Raw genomic sequence first — 21,426 nt, 5'->3', positions numbered from 1 at the left:
CGTCCCTGCCTCCCTAACCTGTTCTTCCTCCCACCTATCCCCTCCTCCCACCTCAAGCCGCACCTCCATCTCCTACCGCCCAACCTCATCCCGCCCCCTTGACCTGTCCGTCCTCCCTGGACTGACCTATCCCCTTCCTAACTCCCTACCTACACTCACCTTTACTGGCTCCATCCCCGCCTCTTCGACCTGTTTGTTTCCTCTCCACCTATCCTCTCCTCTATCCCTCTTCTATCCGCCTCCCACTCTCTCCCTATTTATTTCAAAACCCCCTTCCCCTCCCCCTTTTCTGATGAAGGGTCTAGGCCCGAAACGTCAGCCTCTCTGCTCCTATGATGCTGCTTGGCCTGCTGTGTTCATCCAGCCCTGCACCTTATTAGTTTAATTGGCCAAGTTGTCCAACGTAAACAGTAGCTACCTACGTATGCAATGGAAAGCCTTTACTAGACGTTTGGCATTTATTACTTTCGACAGATTGTCACTATGAATAAAGACAATTTTCCATTCTGTTCAGATGACTCTTTCTTTCCTGCCCAGTGAGAAATTTCTACATGATGAGTCCCTGCTCTAAAGCTGTTTGTAAAAGATAGTTTTGAAAAGCCTTGTTGCTGCCAGAATACATGTCATCTTTCTCCAATACTGAACCTATGTTTTCATGCACAGTGCATTTGCAGTGCTCTGTCGCTAACCCACATAATGAAGGCTTGGTCCTTCTGCATCCTAAAAAGGATAGGAGGCATCCATTGGAAGTTGGCGGAAGGGTGAGGACTGTTTCTGAGCCTCCAGTTAAGATTTATACCACTTTAAGGAAGCTTGAAAATAAAGCAGAGCTCAAAAGAATTAAAGTAGAAAATAAATCATATGTAGTTCATCTGTGGAAATAAACAGGATTTTGCATTTAGAGCTGCATTGTTCCTTCCTGAACTGAATTGAATTTGCTGACGGAGCCAAATTTATTTTGTGTTTTCAGACTTTTTTGTAATTGAGGTAGTTTCTGGTCTTTTTAACCCAATGAACAAGATTTTTTTTTTCTCCTCAGTTACTTGGATCCATCGGAAAATAAAATACTCATGCAAAGTAGTGGTGGTGTCTCGTTATTATACAGCCAGGTAAGGGAAATGGATCTCTGTGGCTGTCAGTAGTAAAGTTCAGAGTATGAATGTAAGCAGCTTACTGTACTCCAATTGAACACTGCCAGTACATGAGTAATAAAGAACAAACAGGACGAGTTGTTGAATATTGAAGAGGTCTAATGATCTCCATATCTTAATATTCCATTCCCTTTTGAAATAAAGACGAACATTCTACTTGCCTTCCCTTCTACCTGCTGAATTTGGGTTCTAGTTTTTTTTGTGATGTATGCACGAAGACTCCAAAATTCCTCTGCTGTAGCTTTTAGCAGTATTTTTCCAATTAAATAATATTCAGATCCTCTATTCTAACTGCCGTAATGAAATGTCTTGAGCTGTTTCGCTTTGCATCAGTGAAACCAGTAAATGGTTCTGAATAGTTTCTTTGTATCATTTTTCATTTACTTTATTCCTAATTACTCTCAAATGGTGAAGTAGACATTATAGAACAATTTTTCCAACACACACAAAAACATTTTCAAATTTAAATTGCACCAGGTTACCACACTTTAAATATGAGAAATATAATGCAGAATTTTTAGAAAATTAAATTGTAAAACTTTGTCCGGTTTAACTTCTTCATGGCAGATTTTTTCTCTCTTATCTTTGTCTTTTAAATGCATTTGAGTAGAAAGTTGAGAAATAAAATTATTTATTAAAACAATGACAAAAATTAGCACAGTTTGGATGATCATTATTAAGATCATTATTTGAAACTCTTCGGATTGTTGATGTGTAATCAAAATTGGATGATAATTATTTGTCATCTGTTTGTTTGTGTCAGCTGAAGTGAAGACAGTGGAATTTTGCCTCACTTGTGTAAAATATTTACGGAAATTCACCCTTAGTTTACAAAATATGAGCAGGAATTTTTATTATTTTTCTTCCCTCTTCTCCATCTAATCTCAGGCTGCATACGAGCTGGATCAAGGCTGGGCCAGTCCTACTGAGGAGCAATACCAGCAGCTGAAAGCTTTCCAAGATGCAGAAATGAAGACAGAGGTAAAATTATTCTTATTCAATCAGCTGCAATTTGTTGGGGGGAGAAAAAAGCTTGTTTGTGTACAATACGGTATGAATATGCAAATTGTTCGGAACCTTGTGACAAGAAAGGGATTAACCCATAAATTATAAACTGCCACAATATTTCTATCCTTCCACTTTCCTCAGTTCAAATTTTCTTTTTATTTCTCTTTCTGTGCATGATTTGACATTGAATTTATCCCCTTTCTTAATCTTCCCACTGTTTGTAAGGCAATGCTTAAATCCCATATTGATTAACAAAATACACTGGCCCTTGATATATTGAAATTCCTGGTTCCCCTTTTTCCTGCTGAATTATACTCAGTAACTAGGCTTGAGCAACCGTGCAGGCCACATGCTGCTCCACTGCAGCATATTCTTTTCTTTATAGCAAGAATTCAAAATGTATGCAGTTGTGGCAGAGATGATGCTAAGAGTAATGGTAATTAACAAGCAGTCAACTGGAGGCTTTCCAATGAGAGGATTTTATTGTTTCTGTATGGATTTGGTGAAGCCTGAAAAAATGTAATGTTTATCCATTCTAGCACATTTTAATTCCTCTAATAAGATTCCTGCCTCTGCCAAAGTACTGAACCATCTCTATGCAAGTCACAAGTGGCATCTTGTGCGATTGTGACAAAGGTAAACTTTCCTTGCTTGTTGTTCTTCACTTGTCTGCAGCCTTTCACACCATCCTCATTCAACACTAGTGTCCAGCTGCCTGGGTTCTGCTCTTATACATTGTAGCCAGGGTGCCACTTACAATAGATTCTTTATGCACCTTGTAAAGTTACCTTTGGTGTCCCTCCAGGGTCGATCCTTGGCCAACTTCTCATCGACATGCAATACCTTTATTTAAGCATTATCCAAAAGTATACTTGTAGTCTGACACCCATCTCTTCCAACCTCTCTCAACGACTCTAATTTTTCTACTTGGAGGAGGCAATTGCCTAGTAGTGTTGTCACTAGACTATTAACCCAGAGACCCAGGTAACGTTCTGGGAGTCTGAGTTCAAATCCCAACCATGGTAGATGGTGGATTTCAAATTCAACAAAATTTCTGGAATAAAGGATCTAATGATGCCCGTTGTCAATTGTCGGGCAAACTCATTTGGTTCACTAATGTACTTCAGGAAAGGAAACTGCCATCCTTACCTGGTCAGGCCTACATGTGACTCCTGACCCACAGCAATGTGTTTGACTCTTAACTGCCCTCTGGACAATTAGGGATGGGCAATAAATGCTACCTGGTCAGTGACGGCCTCATGCTTCTCCAACATCCAGTACTGGATAGTCAGAATTATCTTTAATTGGCTTTCACCTTGCAAGTTCATTTGAAAACTCAAATCAACTCTTAATTTCTCCATCCTTGCAAATTACTGCCCTATCCCTTTTCCTGCAAAATCTTTGGACATGTTGTCTCTAACAAATTTGTGTCTGTCATCCTTGGAGCTCCAATTCAAATCCCCCCCAAGTCAGGGATTTGCCCCTGCCAAATGAACCTGCTTTTTACAAAATCACAAATGATGTTCTATGTTACTGTGATAAACCAGCCCTCCTCATCCTTCACAGGAGATTGTGGAGGCATTGCTGGTGATCTTTCAGGGATCACTGGAGTTGGGGGGAGTCACAGAATGGCTAACGCAGGAAGCCTGTTTTAGAAGGGACAGAGATAGAATACAGGAAACTATAGGGCAGTTAGCCTGACCTTGGTCATTGGTCAGATTTTAGAGTCCATTATTCAGGATGAGATTGCAGAACACTTAGGTATGTATGATAAAAAAGGGCTAAATCAGCACAGCTTACTCAAGGGAAGGTCATGCCTGACAAATTTGTTAGAATTCTTTGAGTAGTTACAAAGAAAACTAGACAAAGGAGAGCCGGTGGATGTGTTCTATTTGGATTACCAGAAAGTCTTGACAAGGAGCCGCACAGGAGGCTGTTAAATAGGATAAGAGCCCAGGGTGTTAGATGATTGGCTGACTGGCAAAAGGCAGAGAACGGGGATAAAGGGGTCTTTTCAGGATGGCAGCCAGTCACTATTGGAGTTCCATAGGGATCAGTTTTGGGACCGCAACAATTCATATTATACAGGTAGTTCTGCTGTAACACTTGTTTTGTTAACGCGAATTGGCTATAATGCGATTTTTGTATCGTGGATGTTATTTGGATAACGAGAATTTTCCCTATAATGTGATTTTCTATAGTGCAATTTTGTATAGCATGAGATCACACAAGAATGCAACTATCACATTATAGGAGAACTACCTGTACATTAATGATCTGGACAAAGAAACTGAAGGTATAGTCGCTAAGTTTGCACATGTCACAAGAATAGTTGGAGGGACAAGTAGTATTGAGGAAATGGGGAGGCTGCAGAAGGAATTGGGCATATTATGAGAGTGGATAAAGAAGTAACAAATGGAATACAATGTGGGGAAGTGTGAGGTTATGCACTTTGTTTGGAAGAATAGGTGTGTAGGCTATTTTCTAAATGGGAAAAGGCTTTGGAAGTCTGAAGCCCAAAGGGACTTGGCAGTGCTAGTTCAGGATTCTTTTCAGGTTAATGTGTACGTTCAGTTGGCAGCTGGGAGGTAAATGCAATTAGCATTGATTTTAAGGAAGGAGCTGATCTTCAAAAGCTTGCATTTTCAAATAAACCTGTTGGACTATAATCTGGTGTCGTGTGATTTTTGACCTTGTCCATCCCAGTCCAACGCTGGCGTCTCCACGTCAGAATCCAAGAGCAGAGATCTGCTGAGGCTATATAAGATTCTAGTCAGATGGCATTTGGAATATTGTGAGCAGTCTGGGCCCAGTTCCTGAGGAACGATGTGCTGGTATTGGAGGGGACACAGAGGAGATTTACAAAAATGATTCCAGGGATGTCCTATGAGGCACGGTTGGGGACTCTCGGTCTGTACTCAATGGAGTTAAGATGGACGATAGAGAGATTGCATTGAAACTTAGAGTGCTGAGAAGCCTTGATAGATTGGATGTGAAGATGTATCCACCAGTAGAAGAGATTAGGACTCAAGGGCACAGCCTCAGTGAAGGGGCAATACTTTAGAAATGAGATGAGGAGAGATTTCTTCAGCCAGAGGGTAGTGAATCTGTGGAACTCACTGCTGCAAAAAGTTATGGAGATCAAGTCATTGAATGTATTTAAGACATAAACAGATAGGTTTTTGATTATTAAGGGGATCAAAGTTGAGAAGGAGAAGGCAATGGGGTTGCAAAACATGTCAGCCATGATTGAATGGCAGAGCAGACTCGATGAACCAAATGGCCTAATTCTGCTCCTATATGTTACGGTCTTATGGCTTGTTTTCACCCTTTTGAGTCATTTGACCAAAAGATCCTGTTACAACAACTGTATTCCAGATTGGCGGGAGGGGGAGACAAGTCATGTTGACTGATTTTTACCGGATTCTTTCTTATCAAATGTCCAAAGAATCACTGACAATGGCCTCTCTTCCCACCACTAAGCTATCCAAAACTGTGCTGCTGCACGGGTCCTCATTCACGCCAGTTCTTGTTCATCTATTGTTCTTGTGCTCAGGGACCTACATTTAGCTCCAGGTTTAGCAAAACCTCCATTTTCTCATTTTTCCTCATCCGTTTTTCTTTCAAACTTATCCATGGCCACACACCCCACTATCTGTAAAACCTCCTCCAGCCAATACCATCCATATCATCACTTCATAATTCTAGCCCCTTGAATATTTCCAATTTTTTGAACTAACATCCAATTTCAAGTAGAACAAGAAAACAAATTGTTATGGGGCATGGTATTGCAAATGAATAGATTTGACAATGGATTTCTAATTGGGACAGTCTCCAACGCACTCACTTTGTGAAGTGCAATCTTTGCAATAGACCTGCCTTCACCATTGTTAACTACAAAGCTCTGTAGTTCCCTTTCTGCAACTCACCACCTTTCTTTCTAGCTTTAAGACACTCCTTACAACTTGTTGTTTATCTATCCTGATTATTTTTAGTGGAGCTTTGTGTTTGATAGTGGTCTTGTGAAAGGGTTTGGAACATTTCATTTTTGTTGAGGGCTTGCATGTGTTGCCAGCAGTGTTGCTTAGCTACCAAGAACTTAAGACAGAATTATATATTAACCACTTGTTCAAAATTGTTATCTTTCAGTTCCTTGAAACTATAGAGAAAGTAAAGTTCTATGGGTATGTACTGTTTGAGGCCTGCACCTGTGATTACCCAGAACCCAACTGTCCTTCTGTTGTTCGGGTGGGCAATGATGAGATTAATTGCTGCATCCAGTTACCAAGTAACGAGATCAAGGAAGTCAGCTTCAAAGTCAACAGAATAAGATGCTGGAAAATCAGTCTGCAGGTAAGTAATTTGTGTTTAATAATTTTAGTCAAATTTTATCAAATATATGTCCACATGTCAGGTGGATTTAGGTGGACATGAAAGTATGTTTAAAATACTGGTGTGTCACAACGTGGGAACAGGCCATACGGTCCAACTGGTCCAAGCTGACATGTTCCCAAACTAAACTAGTCCGACTTGCCTGCATTTGGCCCATATCCCTCCAAACCTTTGTTATTCATGAACTTATCCAAATATCTTCAAAACGTTCTAACAGTACCTGCATCCAACACTACTACTTCTGGCAATCCTTTCTACACATGAACTAGTCTGTGCATTTTCTTTTTAAAAAAAAAGTTGTCCCTCATGTCCTTTTAAAAACATTCTCCTCTCTCTTTAAAGATAAATGCCCCCTAGTTTTGAACTCCCCCACCCTAGGGACTTAAGATTGCTGTATTTCTGCTGATACTTATTGACCTTCTGTGAAACTTTGGACTAATATTTTCTCGCTGTTTTATTTACAATTCTATTTTTATTGCTGTCACATCCTGTGAGGAAGAGGTGTTACTTACATCTTTTCCAAAATATTTTGAAATAAACAGCATCCAATCAGCTATGTATGGCTGCCATTTGGTTAAATCTATTGACAGATCATGAGAAGGAACATGTGTACATAACGTTTATTTGACCGTTGGAAAATAAAACAGACCATTTCTTGAGAATTAGTTGTTTAAACAACTACCAGCATTTTGAGGCTTGAACAACTTTTTAAGATACCAATATTTGGAAACTGTATAAACAATGAGCACTTACTTAGGGATAGAGTCACTGAGATTTTAAACTGGTGAAAGAGATTCAGCTTGGCAAACTGTAAAGAGTAATCTGTTTTGATTCTTCTGGATGTTGTCTACATGCATTTCCAGAAGGTATTTTGTAATATTCAGAACAACAGAAAACAATTGAAAATGTTGAATGGACAGAATTCTAAATAACCTTGAGACTTGTTTCGTTAGAAAGCTCAGACTGTTGCATAAGATAATGCTTCTAAAAGGATTAACATTGGAGACTGATTCTCCATCCAATATGATATCTCACAGTCTGGGTGGAGAACTGGAGAATTAAGCATGAGGTCCCAATGGCGAAGATATTTGTCTCCTTTGGAAGTCTTTTTTTGACAATTTTTTGCCTAAATTGTCAAACTTGTATGTATTGGTATCATGCAATGAATTTATATTTTGTGCAAAGATCAGGCCCATCTCTTTGTTAATACTCAAGAATGGCTCATTTCAATCCTACAAATACGTAGGTCCTTAGACTCAAAATTAATTACAACACCCCCTTAGGGCCTGTCTATACTAAATTTGGTTATTTTAAAACAGTAAAAAGAATTGCTGATAGCAATGTACTTCAAGCACTCGTTGTCAGTTGTTAGTACTGCAACATTTGGCAGGCTCTGATAGAGTTAATGTTGGAGAATGAGTTAAGCTCCACTCAATCAGATGATCTCACGTAGACATGGATGGGCAAAAAGGCAGAGCAGCTTAGATCATGTATTGTGAAGACCTACATATTTGGTCTTTCCATGGATATTACCATCCCAGTCCCCGAACAATGTGGGCCATAGTGAGAAAATTGGGTGAGAAGTTCTCAACATCTAAACTGAAAAGTCCCATTTTCCATCCAAATATCTGGTGAGACGAGATTCTCACCAGATTCTTTTTAGCATAGCTTATATATCACTCATTAACAGCCTCATTGTAACTTAAATAAAACAACTGTGGATTCTGAAGATCTGAAACTAAAACTGAAATTGCAGGAAAAACTCAGCAGGTCTGGCAGCATCTGTGGTCAGAAAATAGTGACTCAAAAACTGTTCCAAGTCTGGTGAAGAACGATCATTGGATTCGAAATGTTAACTCTGCTTTCTCTCCACAGATGCTGCCAGATCTGCTGAACTTCTCCAGCAATTCCTGTTTTTGTTTCATTAAAACTTAATCCTGCTTTATTAATATACAATTTGCCATACCACCATCCATCGGATAGAAACTAGATGCTGACAATTCTCAACATGAAAGTCAGGGAGATTACCTCATGACACAGACTCGCCACTTGCACCTCCATATCTCCATCTTGGGCATATGGGAACCAAACTCTTAGGTTGTGCTTCATGAACAGTGACCACATGTATCCTACATCCATGATATTGACGGGTACCAGCCTCACTCCATCATCATGGCGCATCTCTGAGCTACTTACAGTCCAGCTCTGCACTTTAATGCTGTAATTTGGAGCGTACTGGCACTTTTCATTGCAATGTTGTTGCAGGGATGGCCACCCAGCTAATAGATTGCACCAGGCTTCATCCTGGGGCTTCTTACTTGCTCTTTTAACTTTGACTCCCTGTGTGCTTACCGCTGTGCTCACAGTATTTTTTTTTAAACTATTCACTCGTCAGTGTGTGAAATGCTGGCTAGGCCAGCATTTGTTGCCTGTCCCTAGTTGCTCTGAGAAGGTGGTGGTGAGCTGTAGTCTTGAACCGCTGCAGTCCATGTGCTGTAGGTAGACCCACCATGCCATTAGGAGGGAGTTCCAGGATTTTTGACCCAGTCACAGAGGGAATGGCGATGTATTTCCAAGTCAGGATGGTGAGTGGCTTGGAGGAGAACTTGTAGGCAGTGGTGTTTTTATGTATCTGCTGCCCTTCTCCTTCCACATGATAGTGGCTGTGGGTTTAGAAGGTGCTATCTAAGGATCTTTGAATTTAAGTGCATCTTGTAGATGGTACACATCGTTGCTACTAAGTGGCAATGATAGAGGAAGTGAATGATTGGCACCATGTCTACAAACAATCAGGCTGTTTTGTCCTAGATGGTCAAGTTTTATGAGTGTTCTTGGAGATGGACTCATCCAGGCAAGTGGGGAGTATTCCATCTCACAATAAAAACAAAAAGAACTGCGGATGCTGTAAATCGGGAACAAGAACAAAGTTGCTGGAAAAGCTCAGCAGGTCTGGCAGCATCTGTGAAGGAAAAAACAGAGTTAACGTTTTGGGTCCGGTTCTGAGGAAGGGTCCTTCAGATTTTTTCCTTCACAGATGCTGCCAGACCTGCTGAGCTTTTCCAGCAACTTAGTATTCCATCACACTCCTGATCTGTGCCATGTAGATGGTGGACAGTCTTTGGGGAGTCAGTAGATGAGCTACTCACTGCAGGATTCCTAGCTTCTGATCTGCACTTGTAGCCACAATATTCACACAGCTGGTCCAGTTCAGTTTCTAGTTAACGGTAAACCCCGGGATGTTAACGGTGGGGGATACAGTGATTGTTTTGCCAGTAAACGTCACTGGCTGATGGTTTTTGTTGGAGATAGTCATTGTCTGGCACTTGTGTGGCCCGAATATTACTTGCCTCCTGTCAGCTCTGGATATTGTCCATGTCTAACTTCAATTGGGCATGGACTGCTTCAATATATGAGGAGCCATGAACGGTACTAAACATTGTGCAATCATCAGTGAAAATTCTTACTTCTGACTATATGATGGAGGGAAGGTCATTGTTGAAACAGCTGAAAATAGTTGGGCCTGGGTCACCCATCTCAGCCATCCCTTCAGTTTTTGGAACTTTGCTTTCTGAGCTGCACTTTAAATGCTTACTGCCCTGACTTGATTTTTAGTGCAGTCATAAAGCCAGGCAATTTGCCATGGTTGTCATCAATCAACACGTGGACATGTTGCTGTAGAACATTCTCTGTTGTGCCAGCTGTGTGCGTGCTAAGTACATAGCTGTTTGTTTGAAGACATGCAATGTCTCAAAATCTCCAGGGAGTGGTCCTTTCAAGTCCAGGGAGACACCCTTCAGGCAGAGGATGCTGTCACAGTAAGTCAAGTACAGCCTCTTCTATGGGTCCTGGAGCATCGGCATAGTCAGGCAGTTGCTCCGATCATACCTCTACAGTCATGGGAGTGGGACCTTTTATAAATTGTACATCAGCTGACAGCTGATGAGAAATCCACGAAATCCTAGAAGTGTCTGAGGTACTATTTACCTATGGAAATGCCCCAGATTTCTCTCTTAATCAGTTGTCTTGTTTTTGTTTCCAGTAGTTCCCAGGTCTCTGGCTGCTGCCTGAGAGTCTTGGTGCCACTCTGACATTGGGGTAGGTGCTGCTCTGCCATGCCTTGGTGTGATGCACCAGTAATGGACAAATGCCCAGTTCCATGTACAGGGGACTAAGCCTATGGCCTCACTGGGCTCCATTCTGCCATACATGTGCTGTGGGAGCTTTTCTATTCAATTTAAGATTCTGAGTACCTGTGGGCAAACTCAAAGTGAGAGAAATTACATCTGAACTTGATTCTGTCCTCCCTGGTATCAACTTACACTGGTCAAGGGCATGTTCCCCTCTTACACCCAACCATATTACCCCCAGAGTGGATGGGTCTTCATCCAGAAGCACCGATGTATTTTTTTATTGATTAATGGGATGTGGGCATAATTGGCTGGGCCATCATTTATTGCCCATCTCTAATAGCCCTGGAGAAGGTAGTGATGAACTGCCTTGAACGACTCGAGGTGTGGGGACACCCACAGTGGTGTTAAGAAGGGAGTTCCAGGATTTTGATCCAGCAACAAAGAAAGAATAGCAAAATTGTTTCACATCAAGACATTGTGTGACTTGGAGTGGGTCCTTCAGATGATGGTGTTACTGAATATCTTATTTGGAAGATACTGTCTGAGGAACCTTGGTGACTTTCTGCAGTGCAATCTGCTGCTACTGAGCATCAGTGGTGGATGGAGTGATGTTGAAGGTGTTAGCTGTGGTACCAATCAAAGGGCTGTTTGGTTTTGTATTTTCTGAATGTTGCAGATGTACCTATACAGGCAAGTGGACAACATTCCATTACACTCCTGGCTTGTTTCGTGTAGATAGTGGATAGTTTTTGCAGAGTCTTGAGGTGGGTTTTAGAGTATTCGCATCTGCCACACCAAATTTTCTGAAGCTTTTATCTTGACCAAATATTTTGTTCATTTCCTTTGATCATGGGTAGTTTGATTTTTCTGTGTTCAAGTAACCAGCTGCACTAAGGGTAAACGTAAAGTGATTGTAACAGAGTGTTTCTACAGTCCTGAACTCCAATAAGGCAGTCGGGCATGTACTCTTACTTGCATTAAGAATTTCTAGTTCCGGTCAAGTATGTCTGGAGGGGCAAAGTCTTTTCCCAGAAGCCAAAAAAAAACTTGGATGGTGAGGAAAGTTTAACTGTTGCCCACTTTCTGACCAGTTGCATAGGATGGAGTAGGGACAAAGAAGGTATCTCTGTTCAAGAAGTGACACACAGAAGTATTGAGGGAGAAATTGTGGCTGACTTTGCTCTTTTGTTTTTAGACTTAGAATGGATGTAAAAGTGACCAATTCTATGCAGTTATATTCTGATCCCAAAAACTTCCTGACAGTTCCTGCAGCACCATATCTGGCCTGGCGATATTCCGACATCTCTGGTAGCCATCTGAATGAAGTATTAGGCTCCTTGTGAATGTTAATAAAGGGTGTAATGCCCATTCCTCTCAGAAACCTGACATGCTTTCCTTCAGTTTTTCAGTCAGAAGTCACACGAAACCAGGTTATAGTCCAACGGGTTTATTTGAAATCACAAGCTTTCGGAGCATAGCCCCTTCGTCAGGTGAAGTGAGAGAGAAGAACACACCACAGAATTTGTGGGCAGAGAGAGAGAGAGAGAGCTCAAAAGACCGTACAAATGGTGTGAGTGGAGTGCCAAATAATAAGTCCCTGCAGGTGATCTGAAGTGTTAGATGCTGAGAGTAAAGTGTCAACACTGAATTAGAAGTGAAGGGATGACCAATAGATGAGGCAGAGAGATAATTACAAAAAATTAAAAATATGGTGGTGCTGGAGACATTCCCAATAGCTGGGATAACATGATAAATATAAAAGTTGATATGACTTTGTCCACCCCAGTCCATCACCAGCACCTCCACGTCAGTTTTTCAGGTTCTTGCTAAAGGTGCACGAGCAACCCTTTAAAATGGCAAGTTCTTCAGTTATCAAACATAGAGACAGGAGAGGCAGGGGTTCCGCTTTGACCCCTCTGCTTTCCCAATTGAAATACAACCATGCTCAGCTTCCATACTATCATGTACCGTATCCTTTTAAAAAGAAAACCTCAATAATGCCTTCATATATAACACAATTCATAGAATCTCATAAAATCCCTATAGTGTGGAAACAGGTCCTTCGGCCCAACAAGTCCACACTGACCCATTCCCCTATAGCCCATCTAAGCTCCACATCCCTGAACACTAAGGGAAATTTAACATGGCCAATCCACCTAGCCTGTACACCTTTAGACTGTGGGAGGAAACCTGAGCACCTGGAGGAAACCCACGCAGACACAGGGAGAATGTGCAAATTCCACACAGTCGCCAAGTGGTGGAATCGAACCCGGGTCTCTGGCGCTGCGAGGTAGCAGTGTTAACCACTGAGCCACTGTGCTGCCAACAAAATTTATTTTATTTTCTTAGATTACGAGCATGATCCATATAACTGCAACTCAATGATGTCAACTCCTTCTCCTTCTCTGCTATCCTTTTGTTTTTTCACACCTAACCTATGCTCCAAACTCTATTCTCCTAATATCCACAATTGCCAAAGACTTTTTTATCCCCTTGAATCCTCCACAACCTCCCCACAGCCAGCTGCATTCCAGTGTCCTCTCCCCAAGTACTAATTATTCTGAATTCTCCCAGTCAACAGCACTGTTTCCCCCGAATTGTTCACTGTTTACTATTACTTCTGCCCTCATTAACCTACCGTTTTGTCCTTTACTCTAACCTTATTATTCTTCCAATTTCAAAGACTTACCTTCTCAAGTTGTTGCCACTTTCCCTGAACACAGCACTCTCAAGAATTAAGAGCAATTCAGTCTCCTGAGCCTGTTCTGTCATTAATACAATCTAATCTCGGCCTCAACTTCACTTTCCTGCCCGCTCCCCATAACCCTTTGATCTGTTCTAATTAAAAATCTATCTATCTCTTCTTTAAACTTATTCAGTGTCCCAGAATCCACCTCAGTCTGAATTAGTGAATTCCACAGATTCACAACTCTTAGGAAAAAGTAATTTCTCCTCATCTCAGTTTTAGGCTAAGGGTTTTAAGACAATGACCTCTCTTTCTAGACCTACTTTGTCAATCCCCTGTAACATCGTAAATACTTCCAATTTGATTTCCTCTCATTCTTCTGAATTCTAGTGAATACACACCAAAACTACTCTATTTCTTCTTAAAACCAGACTTTTAACTCCAGAATTAATCTAGTGAACCACCTTTGAACTGCCTCCGATACAATTACATCCTTATTATTCATCACCACTTCTCACTTCCCCCCCCAACTATTTAACTATTCTGAGATTCAGTTAAAATCCTTCCTGTCTGTATGGAGTTTGCACATTCTCCCCATGTCTGCGTCGGTTTCCGCCGGGTGCTCTGGTTTCCTCCCACAGTCGAAAGATGCGCAAGTTAGGTGGTTTGACAGTGTTAAATTACCCATAGTGTTCAGGGATCTGTAGCTAAGGTGAGTTAGATATAGGAAATACACAGGTAGGGTAGGGGTGTGGGTCTGAGTGGGATGCTCTTTTGGAGGGTTGGTGTGGACTTATTGCGCCAAATGGCCTGTTTCCATGCTATGGGAATTCTATATTTCTATAACCAGTGCCAACTGCCGATTAAACAAATGTCTTCACCATGAACGCTACAACCAATCCACTTCCTCACAAGGAAACCAAAAGCATATCTTCTGATTGCACACGCGCAATGCTTCTCGGTTTCTTTTTTGTCTTGTTGGATTGTGGTTTATCCAGAAAGCAGTTTCGATACATATTACTGTATTTGTGAAGGCTTAAATCTCTAATGGTGCTTTCTTGAATTATGGAAAAGTAGATGCTTCAATATTAGAATTAGGTTTATTGTCACATGTACTCAAGTACAGGGATAGATGCGTACAGCAAAAAGTGTACAAAGTTGCCATTTCCGGTGCCATCTTAGGTACAAGGCTGGGAGTTCATGTTGAGCCCCCTCGAGGCCGGGAGTCTGTCTTGGGCCGCCTCACGTTTTTGTGCTAATTTTGAATAATATGGCAGCTGTCTGCAACAAGGATGGGTGGGAGACCAAGGAGTTTAACTTTCAGAATTGTTTTTAATTATATCAAAATCAGATGTTATGTTTAGGGTTTTATTTTCAGTGTCAAGAACATCGCATTGGGGGAAATCAGCTCTTAATGATAACATGCAACTCTTGAGCAATTTTTCATGTGTTTTACTGTTTATCTGATTTTAATACTATGTAAATGATTTCCAGTTTCTTTGTTCTTCTTTCATAGGTACAAGAAGAAACCGAACTGAAACCGAAACTGAGTTTTGAATATCAAGATAGTCCCGATTTCGGGCAATGGATTACAATTTACACTTACCAGGTTAGTTCAGCAGTGGCGCTGTAACAGTACAGCGAATGTTCTTCAGACTGAGCTATGCTGTGATGTTTCTCTAGCATGTTTGTTAACAGTGCTTTAGTCTGTTAAAAATTGATCCAAATCTTGAGGCAACAATTTCCATGCAAGTTTTCTAAAGCTTGTGCTTGTCGGAATTGAGTGTCTCCTCATTTCATTGATAAACTATTATATAATATCTATGTATATGAGCATAAAGTATTTTAAGTAATGAAGTCTGTAAGAACACTTTCCATGCTATCATTTTATTTCAGTTTCATGCAGGAGCTTTGAAGCAATGTTATGATCATCACCATGATCGGTTATTTAATAATTGAGCAATTTTGGTTTTTGTTTATTCGTTTGTGGGATGTGGGCATCACTGGCTGGCCAGCATTCCTTGCCCATCCCTAGTTGCCCTTGAGAAGGTGGTGGTGAGCTGCCGCCTTGAACTGCTTCAGTCCTCCTACTGTAGGTTGATTCACAATGCCATTGGGGAGGGATTACAACGCTGCAATCGTGAAGGAACGACAATATATTTCCAAGTCAGGATGATGAGTGGCTTGGAGGGTAACTTGGGGGTGGTGATGTTCCCATATGTCTGCTACCCTTGTCCTTCTAGATGGAAGTGGTTGTGGGTTTGGAAGGTGCTGTCTGAGGATCTTTGATGAACTTCTGCAATGCATCTTGTAAATAGTCCACACTGCTGCTACTGAACTTCGGTCGTGGAGGGAGTGGATACTTGTGTAGTGCCAATCAAGCAGGCAGCGTTGTCCTGGATGGTGTCAAGTTTCTTGTGTTTTTGGTGCTGCACTCATCCAGGCAAGTGGGGAGTATTCCATCACACCTCCTGACTTCCACCTTGTAAATGGTGGACAGGCTTTGAGTCAGGAGATGAGTTATTCGCTGCACTATTCCTAGCTTCTGACCTGCTCTCGTAGCCACTATGTTTGTGGTGAGTCTAGTCAATGATAACACCCAGGATGTTGATGGTGGGGGATTCGGTGATGGTAACACTATTGAGTATCAAGGGGTAGTAATTAGATTGTGTCTTGTTGGTGATGGTCATAGCCTGGCATTTGTGTGGCACAAAAGTCACTTGCCACTTGTCAGCCCAAGCCTGGATATTATCCAGATCTTCTTGCATGTGAACATGGACTGCTTCAGTATCTGAGGAGTCACGAATGGCGCTGAACATTGTGCAATCATTGGCGAGCATCCCCACTTCTGACCTTATGATGGAGGGAAGGTCATCGATGAAGCAGCTGAAGATAGTTGGGCCGAGGTCACTACTCTGAAGAACTCCTGGAGCTGAGATGATTGACCTCCCACAACCACAACCACCTTCCTATGTGTCAGGTATGACTCCAACCAGTGGAGAGTTTGCCCCTGATACCCATTGGTTCCAGTTTAGTGAGGGCTCCTTGATGTCAAGGGCTGTTACACTCACTTCACCTCTGGAATTCAGCTCTTTTGTCCATGTTTGAACTGAGCCTGTAATGAGATCAGGAGCTGAGTGGCCCTGATAGAACCCAAGCTGGGCATCATTGAGCAGGTTATTGCCGAACAGGTGCTGCTTGATAGCACTATTGATGATGTCTTCCATCACTTTACTGATGATTTGAGAGTAGACTGACGGGGCGTTAATTGGCTGGATTGGATTTGTCCTGCTTTTTGTGTACAGGACATACTTGGGCAACTTTCCACATTGTCGGGTAGATGCCTGTGTTGTGACTGTGTTCTGGAACAGCTTGGCTAAGGGAGTGGCAAATTCTGGAGCACAAGTCTTCAGTGCTATTGCCAGAATGTTGTCAGGACTGGTAGCCTTTGCAGCATCCAGTGTCTCCAACCATTTCTTGATATCACATGGAGTGAATTGAATTGGCTGAAGACTGGTATCTGTAATGCTGGGGACCAATGGAGGAGGCTGAAATGGATCATACACTCAGCACTTCTGGCTGAAGATTGCTGTGAATCCTTCAGCCTTATCTTTTGCACTGATGTGCTGGGCTCTTCCATCATTGAGGATGGGGATATTTGTGGAGCCGCTGCCTCCAGACAGTTGTTTAATTGTCCACCACCATTCACCACTGGATGTGGCAGGACTGAAGAGCTTAAATCTGATCTGTTGGTTGTGGGATCGCTTAGCTCTGTCTATCACTTGCTGCTTTCACTGTTTGGCGTGCAAGTTGTCCTGTTTGGTGGCTTCACCAGGTTGACACCTCATCTTCAGGTATGCCTGGTACTTGCTCCTTGCATGCCCTCCTGCACTCTCCATTGAACCAGGGTTGATCCCCAGCTTGGTAGTAATGCTTGAGTTGGGGATATGCTGGGCCATGAGGTTACAGATTGTGCTGGAGTACAATTCTGCTGTTGATGGCCCACAGCGCCTTGTGGATGCCCAGTCTTGATTTGCTAGATCTGTGCGAAGTCTGTCCCATTTTAGTACCGTGATAGTGCCACACAACGCGATGGAAGTTATTCTCAATGCGAAGGCAGGGCTTTGTCTCCACAAGGACTGTGCGATGGTTACTTTTACCGATTATTGTCATGGACAGATGCAACTGTAGCTGGTAGAGTAGTAACGATGAGTTCAAGTATGTATTTCCCACTTGTTGGTTCCCTCCCTACCTGCCACAGACCCAGTCTAGCAGCTATGTCCTTTTGAGACCTGAACAGCTCAATCTGTAGTACTGCTGAGTCACTTAGTGGTGGACGTTGAAATCCACCACCCAGAGTACATTTTGTGCCCTTGCCACTCTCAGTGCTTCCTCCAAGTGTTGCTTAACATGGAGGAGTACCGATTCATCACCTGAGGGAGGACAGTATGTGGTAATCAGCAGGAGGTTTCTTTGCCTGTGTTTAACCTGTAGCCATGAGACTTCATGGGGTCCGGAGTCAATGTTGAGGACTCCTCGAGCAATTCCCTCCCAACTGTATACCACTGTTCCACCGCCTCTGCTGTGTCTGTCCTGCCGGTGAGACAGGACATATCCAAGGATGGTGATGGTGGTGTCTCGGACATCTGTAAGGTATGATTGTGTAAGTATGACAATGTTAGGTTGTTGCTTAACTAGTCTATGAGACAGCTGTCCCAATTTTGGCACTGACCCTCAGATGTTTGTGAGGAGGACTTTGCATGGTCGACAGGGCTGTTTCTGCCGTTGTCTTGTCCTGTGCCTAGGTCAATGCCAGGTGATCCGTCCGGTTTCATTTCTTTTGAGACTTTGTAGCGACTGGTACAACTGAGTGGCTTGCTAGACCATTTCAGAGGGCACTTGAGAGTCAACCACACAATTGTGGGTCTGGACTCACATGTAGGCCAGACCAGGTGAGGATGGCAGTTTTCCTTCTCTAAAGGACATTCATGAAACAGATGGGTTTTTCCGGCAATCAGCAATGATTTCATGGTGATCAGTAGATTCTTAATTCCAGACACTTTTTTTAAAAAAAATTATTGAATTCAAGTTCCACCATCTGCTGTGGTGAAATTCGAACCCAGGTCCCCAGAACATTAGCTAGGTTTCTGGGTTAATAGTCTAGTGATAATACGACTAGGCCATTGCCTACCTGTACCATTGCCACTGAGAAAGTTGGGATTTTTGATTTCTGACTTTTAACAATGGATTGGAAAAGTCTTTCTTAACTCATGGGGCATGATTTTACTGGCAATTGGCACCATTTGTTGCTTATCCCTAATTGAACTTGAGAGGTGGTGGTGAGCTGTTACCAGGAAACTCTGCAGTCCAACTCGTTACATTGTCCTGTGCGGTGCTAATTCCAGGCTTTTGACCCAACATCATAATGGCACTATGATATTTCTCTGGTGTAGTGTACGTGGGTCACTCAGTATTAGGATCTGAAAAGTATATGTTTAATTGCTGACTACAGTGTGCACAGTGGGGACACTTAATCAGCAGAGATCCTGTCCCACTGCATTTGCAGTATGTAGCAGTTTCCTAGGTATCAGAGTGAGTTTCTTGCAGCTGTTTCAGTAATGAAACATCTTGCAGTTGTTAAGTGTTTTCTGTATTCTGCTCAAAAATGTCTGTTGGTTTGGGCCACTTTGAACTACCGTATGAAGTGAGTATTCCTCAAATAGGATCTTAATTAGGATCTTAGCTCAAGTTTCTTTAAAGAAAAGTATATGTGGAGGAGGCCATTTGTTCCATCAGGTTTGTTCTTCATTCTATTAGCTTTCCTCCTTTTGAGGGGCTAGTTTAGACAGACTTGATTTGATCATGAGAAGGACAATAATAAACCACCTTTAAGGAACTCGGTTCCTGTACTGTTCAACAAAGAAGCACAATGTGTTGATTAAATCAAAACTGCTAACAATGATGATTCAAGCTGAAAACTTCAACAAATAATAGAGTGGAAGCTTTTCTTCAACAGGAGAAAGAGAAAATGAAAATAGGATTGGAAATTTCAATCGTTTTGTTAAAAGCTGTACTATGTCCCATTAATTTTTCTTCAGTGTTACTCTGTTACTTCCACTAAATTTTAAAAACACAGCTTCTTCCTATCTGAATTTCTCTACTCTGTTCCCTTTCGAAATTAAGTTTACCAAAAATTGTTTTCTCCACAAATGGTTTTCCCTTTTATAGTCATATATAAGAATCATAAATTTGCTACGAGCTTTCAGATTATCACTGTAACTGTTCCCCTCTTTATTGCATAACTTTATTTGCAAGTATATTACAGTCTAAGCCATAAATTTCTGTGTGGCTTCTATCTACTACAAACCCCTTTTTAGTTAGTGATAAAAATATTAAGAAAGGTATACTTTGAATTTGGAGCAGCTATTTCCTGTTCCACAAGATCCATTTATAAGTAATCTATAGAATGGCGCGGTGAGATTAAAAGAAGCATTGGACAAGGTTGGAGGGTATGGGGGAGATGGGGGTGGATGTGTTGTAGTGAGGTTCAAATAAAATCTCCCTACCATTTAGAAGTTCAGTTGACCGCTAGAAGTACAAATACAGAACAAAGCCATTTAAGCCCCTTGAGCCTGTTGAACAGAAAAGCTACCAAAGCTGTTAATTTTATGGACCTGGTTGTTTCTTTCTTCTCCCTGTTGTAAGACAATACACATCGCTCTTAGCAATGAGCTTGAAGTTGGCAATTTATTCCTCAGCTCCATAAATGGCAATTTGAGACTCACGTTGAACGGGCAAACATAGAGCATGAAAAGTGTGGATCCTGACGTTGTCCCAACCTAGGACAAGCCAAACAGAGACAAGCATGGGAATTTCTGGAGGCCTGGTTCTCCACTAAGAAGGCTATCAATAAACACGTAGAATTTGACCCTATATATACACCACTGCAAAGAAAAACCGGAAATGAGGTAAACAACTCCAACGGATCCCAGAGTTTAAATAGCAAGTGGAAAATACAACAGCGCTCCATCGGAGGCTGCACTGATGATGTTACCCAGCAGGGCAATGAAATGTTTGCAAACTAATGAACCAGCTTGGCAAACGAACCAACCACAGCATCCACAACCTGAGCTACAAATCTACTTGTCACTTGTCACCTGCCACTCCATACTGCAGTGCATTGGATCTCTCATTTGCTGTATTTCTTGCAATTCTGCTTCTAAACGCAATTACTTTTGGGTTTAGAGTGGAGTTCCCTAGGTATTGAAACACCAATCCTCAGTGCTGATGAGCAAGAAGGCCACTAGTTTGATGCTCCTGATCCATTTAACTTAGTTCCCACTCTAAGGTGTGCCAGGTCAAGAGATGGGGGATTGGAAGATGCAGAATAAAAAAAAAAGGGAGGACAAGATAGTTGGGAAGACAAACAGGAGGCTGGAAGAACACAGCAGGCCAGACAGCACCTGGATGAAAGGAGCAGTCAATGTTTCGGGTATTACCCTTCGACTGCTCCTTTCCTCCAAATGTTGCCTGGCCTGCTGTGATCTTCCAGCCTCCTGTTTGCCTATCTTGGATTCCAGCATCTACAGTTTTTTTTTGTCCCTAACTAAAGTAGTTGGGAAATTAGTTAGGAATGATTTCAACTGGCATTATTTTGCAATTAGCAAATAGATAAGTAACTAGTAATGGTTCCACCAATCTGGCAGTGTATGTACTGAAATGTGAACAAACATCTTGTTGCTGCCATAACTATTAATAATAAACTTTTGCAGGCCTTTCTACTTAGTAGATGCATACAAGAAATTGTAACAGAGAAACTGAAGGTATCTGCAGGATACACAGAAATGGTAAGTATTAAAGAATGTCTAAACCTATCACAGTATGTTATCAACGTGAGTCTTTATTAACTACAAATCAGCCACTGCGTTCAGATGTTGGAGAGATACTGAGAGTTGCAAATCTCTAGAATCTACTGATTGATTTGCATCACTTTTCTTTTTGTTCTACACAAACGATATGTCATCTTAGCATTTTTAGTTGTAAGAATATGGTGAATTTG

General features: G+C 41.8%; 1 protein-coding gene across 1 annotated transcript in view; it reads left to right on the top strand.

The window, feature by feature from the left end:
* Window positions 1-21,426, top strand: part of LOC109920206 (sorting nexin-31-like) — a 63,657-nt gene that overhangs the window by 29,209 nt on the left and 13,022 nt on the right. The window contains exons 2-6 of the mRNA XM_048595826.1: window positions 1,040-1,109; window positions 2,040-2,132; window positions 6,309-6,512; window positions 14,884-14,976; window positions 21,140-21,214. Coding sequence (XP_048451783.1) covers window positions 1,040-1,109; window positions 2,040-2,132; window positions 6,309-6,512; window positions 14,884-14,976; window positions 21,140-21,214 — 535 coding nt within the window. The remainder of the gene's footprint in view (window positions 1-1,039; window positions 1,110-2,039; window positions 2,133-6,308; window positions 6,513-14,883; window positions 14,977-21,139; window positions 21,215-21,426) is intronic.

This window comes from Rhincodon typus, chromosome 4 (genome assembly GCF_021869965.1).
Source record: "Rhincodon typus isolate 14 chromosome 4, sRhiTyp1.1, whole genome shotgun sequence".
Classification (NCBI taxonomy): domain Eukaryota; kingdom Metazoa; phylum Chordata; class Chondrichthyes; order Orectolobiformes; family Rhincodontidae; genus Rhincodon; species Rhincodon typus.
Note: the sequence above shows the minus strand (reverse complement) of the source record. Positions and strands in the feature narration are given on the sequence as shown.